A 12429-nucleotide genomic window follows, 5' to 3' on the forward strand; every position below is an offset into this window, starting at 1 on the left:
TAAAGTCCCACCCTTTTGTTAGGCTAGAACATACCTGGCATGCTGATGGATGACTGTGATTGAGGTCCCACTGGGAAGATACTATGTCAACAGACTTTTCAGCCATATTAAGCAAATTCATCCAGCCTTGGAAAAGAGACAAATGGGATGGTGCACTGTCTGAATAGTTGATTCCTTCAGGAATATTTTCCACAAGAGCAACCCTGAGAATAGATAAGGAAAAAATAACCACTTAACAAAAGCACTTTTCTTTATTAAAAAGTTCCAAATTGTAAAGAATGTCAGGTTTTGGGGCCTGTGGTTCAACATCTGCTCCCAGAGGCTCTCAGCAGTGTGCCACCCTGCAACTCACTCTGAAGTTGCTGACAGTCATGCTCTGCACTTCCCAAAACAATAAAATATGAAAATGACCTACTGTTAATGCAGCAAAGCCAATTAAGCTTTTGAAGCGCTGCAAAATTAGTGTAAACATGGAAAAGCTTACTTCTTGTAACGCAGTAAGTGGGAATCAGTCCTTAAGGTGAGAAGGGGAAGAATGAAACAATCTCTTCTTGCTTTGCTACTCTCATCTTTGCAGTTAATTTCTTCTTCTCTCTAAGCAATGTGGGAAGACGTATGCTCCCTGGCATTCTCTTAGGTCTGCTTTTACAGCTGACATTTTATTACATTGCAGTCTCTATATATGAATTCTCCCTTTCCAACTGCTCTAAGCTACCTAATTTTTCTGCTTTTGTTTATCTGTGCAAGGATCTAACTGGGATCCAGTGGTTAAGAAAAGAAGAATTATGCCCTCTTAATTTCCTGCTCTTTTGGAAGGCTCCTTGATCTTATTGTATATATTCTTCAAAATGCTTGCAGATTACATTACATACATTCACATGGATCCAAGAAGCTAAACAAACACTGTAGTAAACTGACAGTTCAAAATATGCTCCTCTGCTTCAGGGAAATGATGTGTTTCATTCAGCATACTGCCTCACTGCTAGATTTCCTTAAAATGCAGAAGGTAAAGCTCCTCTCTACACTCAGTGAAAGCATCTTAAAAATAAATGCAAGTCAAACAAGTTTCCTAATTCTGTCTTTAGGTAAACAGATGACATTTTCAACTTATCCAAGTGGCACTTCTATAAGTGCTCCCAACATCTGCCGCTTTTACTGTGAATCATACAAACCAGATTTAGGAAAGCTGTAGTAAGGACTTGGAGAATACTCCTTTTCATTGTATCCAAGTATATCAATTATTTCCAGACTGTTTCTGTACTTATTAATAGCATTAATTATCAACTCCAGCAATATGAATATAATTTGTAAACTTTTTTTAAGTAAACCATTAACACAAACCTTTAGTGTAAATGAGATTTGTACACTTTTTGACTGTTAGAAAACCAGATTAGTTCAGTATCTTCTATTAATTCAGTTCATCCTACAGGGTCACATGGAAACTTTTACAGCTATTTCAGAATATCAAGCATGTTTCCGAAGTTAACCCATTAAAAGACTGAAGATTAGTACTCTTTAACAGTGTAAAGAAAACCCAGCAAGAATTGTGATAAAGTAAACCTGTGGTAACTATCATTCTTACTTTCCTGGCCTGGCAAAAATCCCCCCCAAACCAGAACAGGCACAGCTCCTCCTTTCATTAAACATTCAAGTATGTTCTCTTGTTCCCTAAAATCTGTCAAACAACAGAGAAATCACTAAGCTACAATTACTGATGACATTCTCCACAACATACTTTGAACACCCTATTCTATTGATTAACATTAAACTTAACTGCATTACAGTAGCAGAGTTGTAGCACCAGTAAATTGACTGTAAAAGGTTAAAAACACTTCATTTTTTAATTTCTTCAAAGTATACTTTAGCCTAAAACATTCTACCTACCTTGTTTACAAACTTTTCAAAATAACTAGTGCCTTAAAAATGTAGTGCCTATTAGCAATGTCTGTTAGCAATGCCATACTTTTTAAAAGAAACTATTTTACTCTAATGCTCAAGGTTTTAGACTTATTTCTGCTACATCTAATCCTGTTAATAAAACTTTTGTTAGATCCCTTGAAAGCCTGGTTAATTCTTTTTCAACAGTTAACATTACTAATCATATTGGGGCTCTTAGCAATGTCCATGTTCCCAAGGCTGTTTTAGAGACCTGTAGGATGGCCACCTTCAAAGAGCAAGAAATTGAAGCACAGAAGATGAAGTAATCTCTACAAGGACATAACCCCCCTACCCCAAAAAAAAAACCCAACCCCAAACAAACAAACAAACAAAAAAAACCCCAAAACAAACAGTGGCAAAGATGAGAAATGAATCCATTTCTTCCTGGCCTTTTCCATCCCCTACACAATCACACGTAGATACAGGAAAGAGTTATTCTGAATATTCTCCAAAGACGTTCTTTATATCAAATGATTATTCAGAAGATAATCTATCAAAAGTAGTTCTGATTTAGCTGGAATTTAAAGGTGCATATCACTTCCTTAACGCAAGATGTGACCAAAATTTCTCAGCATTAGAATATCGCCTGACATACACTGTTTTCTGGTTGAACCTATGCAAATGAATATACAGGAGCCCACAAAATAACTGATAGGATTGAATCTGTCACGGTCACTTCCAGTGGCTTGTAGTGATGTTTCCCATGGGCTGTACTGAACTGCTGTCTCACTGGAAACCATTAGCTTAACTTCCATTCTTTCTATCTCTGTCTTTGGCAAGTTGAAAGCTGCCAAAAAGGTAACAGTCACAGAGTCACAGAAGGGCTGAGATGATCTGAAGATCATGTAGCTCAACCCCCTTTGTCAAAGCAGGGTCAACGACAGCAGGTTGCTCAGTACGTTGTCCAGTCAGGTTTTGAATAGCTCCATTATCTCCAAGTCCAAGAAGCTTAACATGTTATATTTGAGATTAGGGCCCTGATCCAGCCAAACACATACATGCTTATTTCTGAGGCACTGACTTCATGTTATTTATGTCCGAAGTAGGGGAAAATGCTATATGTATGTATCATAAACCCAGATTCCACAAGTCACTAGAAGCTATACCTTAAAGTGTTATGCAGGAAGAGCTGCGGATGTGGGTCATTGCTCTATAGATACATTTGGGTACAGATACCATCAAGATATGCAAAAAAGCTGAGCTCTTCCTCCTGTTCCACAGGTTAAAACCATTTACTTATTTAAAGAAAGTAACAAGGCAAATTTGCTGGGCAAAATGAAATGCACCTCCCTCTTACAAGGGCCCTTGTCAGGGACAAAGCGCCTCTTGGTAAGGAAGTTTGTCCCGACTGTTGGGCTAAACTTGCTCTTCACTAGGAGATCAGCTCCCAGCTTTTCAATTTGCATACCATTCAGCAGGCTACAGCACTAGCACTAAATAAGGGATGTGACCACGCAGCTCCTGCCTTTGTATAATTTGGGTTTCATTATGTAATAGAAGCCAAATGCATTCCAGTTAGCGAAACTGTTACTCAGAACAGATATTATCTGTTAATATATTTCCTAGTCTTTTGTTTAACTAAATAGTAAGTACTTCGTGTTCTTTAGCAGACAAAGACATTTCATCTAGCTAGGGCACTAGTTAAAATGTTGTTTTCTGAGTTTAGGCTTCCCTTTAATAATGAACTGATTCTGCCAAAACCCCCCAATATATTCCCCTACCCACTCAAGAACTCAACACCAAGCTCAGAAGTTAAAAAAAGTCAACCACCAAGTTTCTAAACTAAGTAATTTTGCCTTCATAATCTTCCCTTTTGTTTTGGCACAATAGCAAAGTTCCAGTGCTTAGTCAAGAAGAGTTTTGTTAAACCTTCTGTGCAAAAGTTTGAGTTTGCAAGCCCCAATTCCATCAATAAAAGCTAAATTTAGCTCTCATTTTTGTTCCCATATGACCCACAAAGAGGTTTTTCAAATATGGTATATAACAAAAACTTCCAGGAGAGAAGGTCATTCACAGACTTTGAAGATGATCAGACATGGTGACATAATTTATTCTGCAAAAATGGCATATTAACAAAGCAAACAGAACAAATGTAACATGGTGATTAAAACAGAGTTTTCCTATGCTCAAAATCATTAGCAGATAACCTTACACCTGGTGGGTGAGATGTCCTTCCCTTCTCCGATTCCCTGGTGCTCTAAGTATTTCATCTGATTAACGCCAACATAGGCTAGCCTCTTCAGTTATACAGCTGAATATTCTCAAACCTACCTCACACAAACTGAGAAACCTGAAAGTAATGTTACACGATTTCTGTGAAGTTATAGAGCGAGACAAGGGTCAGAGCTGAGATTCAAGCTCCTCTAAAGCAACAGAAATGTGGTAAGCAGTATAATGGTATTTAATGCCTACCAAAGAAGAGACCTTGACCTCAATAATAAGACTCTTCTGAGCTCAGCTACATGACTTGCATTTAGTTATTTCAAGTGAATTCTGTCCCAAGCTAAGGATTCTTCTTCATCTTTGACAGTCCTTTGGTCAGAAAGCGAGAAGGTTTGTTTCTGATCTCATACCAATTTTTTCCTCTGAAGGAAACAGAAATACTCTTAATTTAGCATCTGGGTTAATTAGAGTAGAAAGAGGGCTAGGGCAGTGAAAATAGGCAGTCTATATATCTGTCCCTTGAATAAACTTGGGGTTATTGGCAAAAATGTATAGCTCTGTTGAAAAGTTTAGCTGTAATGATTACACAAGTATAAAAGGAAAGTTCTTTTCATAGTTCAAACTTCACACCATGTTAAAATGATAAGCTGTAGAACATTATTCACTCCAGTTTGTCTCAATCCAGTCATACACTAAAGAAAATCCAGGTCATATGCACTTGAGTGTCTCTACAACATCTGAATTTACTCACTGTTAAAGGGAAGAAACGTGATAAGAAAACACTGCAATGATTTGTATGAGACAATAAAGAAATGAAAGATGAGCAAAGGCTATCTTTGTCATAAGGCTGCTATATTTCAGCCAAGGGAGAGGAAAAAGGAAAAAAAGAGAGAAAAAGGGAAAAAAGAGAGAAAAAGGGAAAAAAGAGAGAAAAAGGGAAAAAAGAGAGAAAAAGGGAAAAGAAAAAAATACATTAAAAGAGAAAAGAAAAGAGAGATAAAAAGGAAAAAGGAGGGAAAAGGAGGGAAAAGGAGGGAAAAGGAGGGAAAAGGAGGGAAAAGGAGGGAAAAGGAGGGAAAAGGAGGGAAAAGGAGGGAAAAGGAGGGAAAAGGAGGGAAAAGGAGGGAAAAGGAGGGAAAAGGAGGGAAAAGGAGGGAAAAGGAGGGAAAAGGAGGGAAAAGGAGGGAAAAGGAGGGAAAAGGAGGGAAAAGGAGGGAAAAGGAGGGAAAAGGAGGGAAAAGGAGGGAAAAGGAGGGAAAAGGAGAAAGAAGAGGAAAAAAAAAAGAGGACTGGGAAAGGTGTGCGAGTCCGCCCCCTACACCAGGGTCCTAGTTAAAGATATCCTCTTGTGACCCCGCTCTCTCTCTTAATCCAGAAGCCCTGGAACCACCAACCCCTGCCCTGAAGGACCACAGCTCCTCACAGAGTTCTAGCTCCTCCTTTGTTATAAACCCAGAGTCTTAATATCCATTCAAAACCTACCATCTTTCTCAGACCAGTGCTTTCAATTGAGGTTTTCAACCTTCAAGACCTCCACTTTCTTCTACATCATATCACTCCTACCACTCTCCTCCCTCACATCTACTCATTAGCTGCCGTGCTGGCCAAGACCATCTTCTCTTTAGCTCCTCAACAGAACCACAGGTCCAGCTCTTGTTTCTGAAAGGGATTAAGAAATATCCTTCTAGACAGGGTATAATTACTATTTCAAAAACATGCAGAACAAACTCTTTTTTCTGGGTTTAGAGAAGAAGTGTCCTAAAAAAAGAGAAAGTATGGCACAATTTATTGATATAGTTGGATATTCCCCTTACAGTCAGTGGTAAGGATTTGGAAGATCAAGCGCTACAATTCTACTTCAGATCAGACTCCAGAGCATAAAGGTATGCAGTATATTTTGATAATTACATGGTATATCCAGTAAAGAAAAATTAAACTGTGCATTATATGTAATATTTACTCTGTAATTAATTACATCTAATTCTTCCAGTATGAGAAATTACAAAATCTGCTAGCTATGACATACTTACGCCATTTATTTCAATTTTAAATAAAATATGTTTGACCCATTAAATTCATGACAGAACACAATGGCTAAAACTGAAATGGAGAGCAGATAAGACTGAATTTAAAATGGACTGTGAACTCAGAGTAAGTCCTCAAAAGCACCTAGATTATTAGCATCTAACTGAGAATATCACAAGCTCTGCAACAGTCCTCTAACACCGACAATCTCAACTGGTGAGGCACGTGTATGTGCGTTTGTATACATGCATGTGCCCGAGTATATGCACGCTACAAAAGCTCTTTACTGACTTTTACTTGCCTGCTTTTTCAATTGAAGTCATGAAGACTTTGATCTCCAGAGACAAAATCTTGGGATGCTGAATGCTTGGTTTAAGACTATGCTTTGAATTAGATCTGCAGTGAATGCAGATAAGTTCAGATTTATGATATTAAATATATTTTTCTGCAGACATGCAGCACTGGGCTCCAGTACAGAGCTTTATCTGAACATTTCTGAGTATGTGATAGAGCAGACCAGTGTGATGTTTAAACTGAAAAGCTGCTCTCAGTGCCTCCCTGACGAATACGTATTTTCAACATGATTCCACGCACTCAATAATAAAACACTACAATGAGCACATTAACACTTCTTATTTTAAGAAATCAAACTGTGCTGGAATTTTAGAGACACATAGCACCACTCTCTGTTTTGAAGGAAGATTCTTCATCTCTTGATTGTCTTTATATTCAGAATCTGGTAACCAGTCATGAGATATGAGGGTAAAAAGGTAAAAACCTGTTGTATAGGAAGTCCAACTACATGGTCTAAAGCAGATTTCCTAACTTCCCTGTCCTTGGACATGTGAATTGCAGCCTAGTGGGATAAAAGGGGAGTGGTTTAACAGGGTTGACGGTGTGCATGTAAATGGGACTACTAGACTGTTGTGTTGGAGCATATAATGAAATAGAGCTATGGCTACAGGGTGTGGCAAAGCTGCATTCCTTCTAACCATGCTGCCTCAAGCCAAGGAGGCACATACTGCTCCTGGGCTTCTGCTCTTCACCACAGCAGTCAGTCAGTGACTCCTCAGTCACACTGCTCACCTGGGCCAGTGTGGATGCCACCAGGGCACCCTGACACAGCATTTCACATTACAAATGCAAGACATGCAGATAATTTGCTAAGTAACATGCAGCTAGAGCCGGTTAAGCTGTCCTGCACCTACTGCAAACAGTTTGACAGATTTCCTAACCAGTGGCCTAAATTCTGTGAATACCATCTGTGACTGGACTCAGAAGACACAGGCCCCTTCAGCCAAGTGAGTGGCCTGATCCTATTTAACATGCAGCTGCAGGAGGTGGCTGTGGCACGAGAGTGGGAATAAACAGCACTACCAACTTCAAGTGTTCACTGAACTCTAGCCTTAAGCACTTCAGCTAATGCCTAAAATTAAGTTGCCTTTCAGCTTTCCCCTTCTATGGCTGCCCCTTCTTTGCACTTGTCTCCTTTCAACTTTTCTCAGTGGTCCACAGAAGCGACTGAAGTATGCTAACTATATACCAACACATATTTTAACTTCTCACCTCTTAGGACTTTTTATATTTTCCATAATCAACTTGGAGATCACTTAGTTTTTGCTGTTCCCACATAATAATTTTTGTGCCCACTCATCACGATGTCTACAAGCCAAATATAGTGTGCAGACATGCACAATGCATCCATCAAGCTTGGCAGATTTTACGTGCCAGATTCTTGGTTGCTACAATATAAAAATAAGAATTTCAGTCAGCAGTTATGTCAGTGGAACAATATTGGTTTTTACCAGTTGAAGGTTAGACTCAATTCTCTGGGCCTATAGAACAAGTAACTAGAAGCACTCCAGGAAGACCTCTTCTCTTTGGACTGCCCCATGGATTGTTATGTAAGAAAAAGATGATTCCCTCCCTCTCATACCATCATCTTCAGAAAGAACGTACCAACAATAAAATCCTACTGTTTCAACTTCCCTCAAGTGATGAGCAACATAATATTTGTGTTGACCATAGACACATAAGTTTCAAAAGAAGGACCCACTATACGAAGAGAGAAGTCATCTAAGGTTTAAACCTGTGAATGATTTCCAATTAAACATATTTTAGGTGATAAAATGAAATTTACACAGTTGTATTTCAGATGCATCTTTCTGTTCTCAAAGGCAAAACTGCATCCAAAAGAGGGAAAGAATTGACCAGATGTTTTACAATGTCACTTCATCCTACTGGGTACAGTATTTCCCCTGTGCCAAAGCAAGTCTGAACCTTAGTCAGAAATTCAATCTAGCCTGCCATGACCTTTTTAATACTGGAACTAAGATAGCAGTCATATAAAGTATCAAATGAAAAAGGAGCACAGACATGGGGAGGAAAGAAAAACAGAAGAAAGAATAAATAGCAAAGATCTTAATTTGTTTGTACTGACATGACTGATATTTGCCTCAGTTCAAAAAAACCATATAAATAAAGTAGAACTTAGCATTGAGCCTTTAAGTAGCCTTATTGATTTTCTTAGGACTTCTCATATGCTTGATGCAGACTTAGGCATTTTCTTGAATTATGCAGGTCAGTCCAGCTCAATACTGATCTTTTCCCTCCACTATTACATATCCAGGCTCACACCAAAATAATCCTTGTCAACTGCCCCTTGCTCCACAAATAGGATGCTGAAATGAAGGTTGTTGATTCCATTGTATAAAACTATTTAGCATCATGAAGACTCAATAACAAATCCCTCATAAAAGAAGAAAAAAATATTTCAAATGCAATTTAAGGGGACAGTCAAAATATGTGTAAAGACCCTTCTGGAATAAAAATAACGTGTGGTTTTCCTTCAGGTGCTTTGCTTTAGGTTTCTAGCTCTGTTATGTTAAGCCTGAACCACGATATTAGCACACCTGTTGGAAAAATACCTAGATAACTTAGGTATTTTTAAATTATGTCAAAAGCAAATTAATATAACTAATTATTAAAGTCCAGTCATCAGTAAGCACAATAAAGCTGAGAACTAGCAATCACTAACAGTTATCATCAGCTGAGACCCTGAAATCTCTCTCTACCAGGTAGAATTAACAACATAAGAATGCAGTGGACCAAAGAAATTTTTAATTTACTGAATTGACTTTAATTGTTAATTTACTGAACAGATAGGATGTGGAGTTTGGTCCTCTAGACTTCAATCTGGCATTTCTCAGCAATTCAGCAAAGAAGATATTTCACAAGTCCTGAACATACAAACCTAATTCTTCCAGAATTAAATGTAAACATTGAGTGTAAACAAAATGAAAACATTTTACTGTAACTTACTGCTTCACAATCCTATGATGAAGCCCAGTATAGTCACAATTCCTAATTTCTCAGAACAATTTCTTTTGTTACCTTCTGCAACCATTTATATACATACAGACCAAACAGATAAAAACCTAGTATGTCAGAACAGATATATGTTTTATGGAATAATTACAAACATCTCATAGTTTCTGTTTGGGACTTATCAATGCCAGCTAAGGAAAAATACAGTATCAAACTAAGCAGCCAAGCCATGAAACCAGAAACGAGCATATGTACATTTAATAAAGGCAAGTGTAGAAACATAATAAAATTAAAATCTACATGATAGAGGTCTTGTGCCACTCCTAATTTCAATTTTGTCATATTCAATTTTCTCATTCAAATTTAATTCTAATGATGTCTGTGGGGAAATGTATCTTTAGGAGGCTCTACAGTCAGCTGTTACTTTATTCACATACTTAAGTCAGAAAACTGAGTAAACCAGACCTCTGTCATTCCCTGCTTCTACATGATTGCAGTAATTTGTGACGTTCAAAGAGTAAAAGTAAAAAGATACCAAGACTAAAGAAACAGACCAATTAAAAGCCAGACGAATGCTGAAATGTGTAAAAGACATAAGAAAAATCTTTTTACAACCCTTTTCAGAAACCGCAAGCAACATGCTCCAACAAAACAGCCGACAGTTGAAGTATCTTTATTTCTCTCAAAGCTGCTTCTGAGGATGTTTTATTATTATTTTCAACTAATCCAAGAACAGACTAACCACAGAACCTGAGGAGTGATAAACTCCATGAAATATGAAACATGAGAAATGTTGTGAAGCAGAGAGGACAAAAAGAAGGTGAAAATACAGGAAGTCTGCAAAGAGCAATTTTGAGGCGTTAACCCAGTCCCTGATAAGAAATTGTATCATGATTGGGATCTGCAGCAAAAAAACTTGAAGAAATTCTACTGAAAGACCTAGAATTAACCCTTAGCGAAGATATTAGAGATTGCCAGAATCACCTATGTCATACTGAATCCCAGGGAAGGCAGCCACCCCTCTGAGAAGAAGACATAAAAAGCTCACATAACTCTAAGGAAGAACACCACTGCAGAAGGGAATAAGGAGCTCCAATTGGCATTGCAGCAAACAAAAGAGCAGACAGGATCATCAGATAATTCAGGTTAGAAGATACCCCTGGAGGTCATCTAGTCTAGCTCAAAACAGGTCTACTTAGATCAGGTTGCTCAGCACTTTGTCTGGTAAACTGTTGAATATCTCCAAGGATGGAGATTACACAATCTTCTCTGGGTGCCTGTTTTGATATTTGACCATTCACAATGGTCAAATACACAAACAACCCATGTACTTTATTGGTATTTCCTGTCCTGCGATTTGTATCTGTTGCCTCTTGTCCTATCACTGTGCACCCTCAAGACGACTCTGGTTCTGTTGTCTCTATAACCACCCATAAGGTAGCTGCAGACAGCAGTAAGACCTCTCCCTTCTCTTCTCCAGGCTAAACACTTCTCTCAGCCTCTGCTTGTACTTTGTGCACTCGAGTCCCCTAACTATTCACTAGATCTGCTCGAGTGTCTCAGTATCTTTCTGGTATTGGAGGACCCAAAACTGGACACAGTACTCCAAATGTAGTCTCACAGGTGCTGAACAGATGGGAAGAATAATTTCTCTCGCCCTGCTGGCTACACTCTTGCTGATAAAGCCCAGCATACAGTTGCCCTCCTCTGACTCATATTCAAGCTTGTTGTCTACCAAGAACCCCAGATCCTTTTCTGCAAAGCTGCCTTCTAACCACTTGCACAGGGTTATTCCAACCCAGGTGCGAGACTTCACATTGGCCCACATTGAATTGGTACTGATGATCACAACTCTCTGAGCCCAACAGAACAGCTGGTATTCCACCCAGTTCACGCTCTTCCCTGACGAAATAACAATGACACTAACAAAAGCATGAGCTGAAGCAAACAGAAGTAACAGCTTCTTGATAAGTTACGAATGCAAAAGGTTTCATGTCTTTATATAAGGGACATCAGTGTTGTCTGATTACTTGTTGCTACCTAACATCAAAAATGGTCTGTCCCAACAACTTTTCAAGATTATTTTGCCATTTACAACAGTAGGATTTGCAAACTACAATCCTTGAAGAGATTTGCTGGTTGCACACACTTTCTCTGAATAGGTGACAAAAGCACAGTGCCATTTCCTTAAGTCACTACTATACAACATGAAAGTTCTTTAAAGGCAACAAGAAAACTGTTGTAAAGGAAAAAAAATTAAATTTAGGAATAAAGATCCTATGATAAAAGCTAGTGATATTTTACACTGATTTCAAATGAACAGCAACCTGAGAAATCTGATAAAGCTTTTCATTCAATCCCAGTCTATTAAAAGTCAAATAACCTATGTTAATAGTTAAGTAAAATGCCCTGCCCTAGTACCCAGGCTCCTCCAGTTCTTCATCTGTAGCACCCGTTCTTGCTTTTCATCTGCAAATGAATGAGTTTTGTGCTTTGCAGTATTAAGTAACTTTTCTGTAACTCCACACCACAAGATCACCTCTTGTCTTCTATGATATTACACAATTCTTTTGCAGAATTACCAGGTTCTTCCTAACATTGACAGTATTTCTCAAACTAGCTTTTAGGCACAAAATACATGAGTTAAAATATTAAATGGTATTGATCTTGAGGATCACTGATTCTTGAAAAACACTGCTGTGCCCTTCCTGTTCATGATTTTACAGTGCCCACTGTTGCCTTCCCTTGTGGCAATTTCTCATCCACCAAATGGTTTGCTCAGACTGATGCAGAGTAGATCCACTGCCTTACCTTGTTAAAGTAGTCAGTTACCTTATCACTGGAAATATATTATTCTGATACAACCTATCTTTTACAAAATCAAGGGGAAATTTTTATCCCTCTTTCCAACATCTCTGTGTTAAAACATTAGATAACACTGAAGTCAAATTTACAGGCTGGGACAGGATGGGATTT

At 38.3% G+C, this 12429-nt stretch overlaps 1 protein-coding gene across 5 annotated transcripts in view; it reads right to left on the reverse strand.

Annotated features, from left to right (window-relative positions):
• PLD5 (phospholipase D family member 5) overlaps positions 1–12429 on the reverse strand; it is a 188217-nt gene that overhangs the window by 71026 nt on the left and 104762 nt on the right. For all 5 annotated transcript variants that reach the window (XM_075495985.1, XM_075495989.1, XM_075495988.1 and 2 more), the window contains one exon: positions 35–203. In XM_075495985.1, coding sequence (XP_075352100.1) covers positions 35–203 — 169 coding nt within the window. The remainder of the gene's footprint in view (positions 1–34; positions 204–12429) is intronic.

This window comes from Mycteria americana, chromosome 3, assembly GCF_035582795.1.
Source record: "Mycteria americana isolate JAX WOST 10 ecotype Jacksonville Zoo and Gardens chromosome 3, USCA_MyAme_1.0, whole genome shotgun sequence".
NCBI classification, from domain to species: domain Eukaryota; kingdom Metazoa; phylum Chordata; class Aves; order Ciconiiformes; family Ciconiidae; genus Mycteria; species Mycteria americana.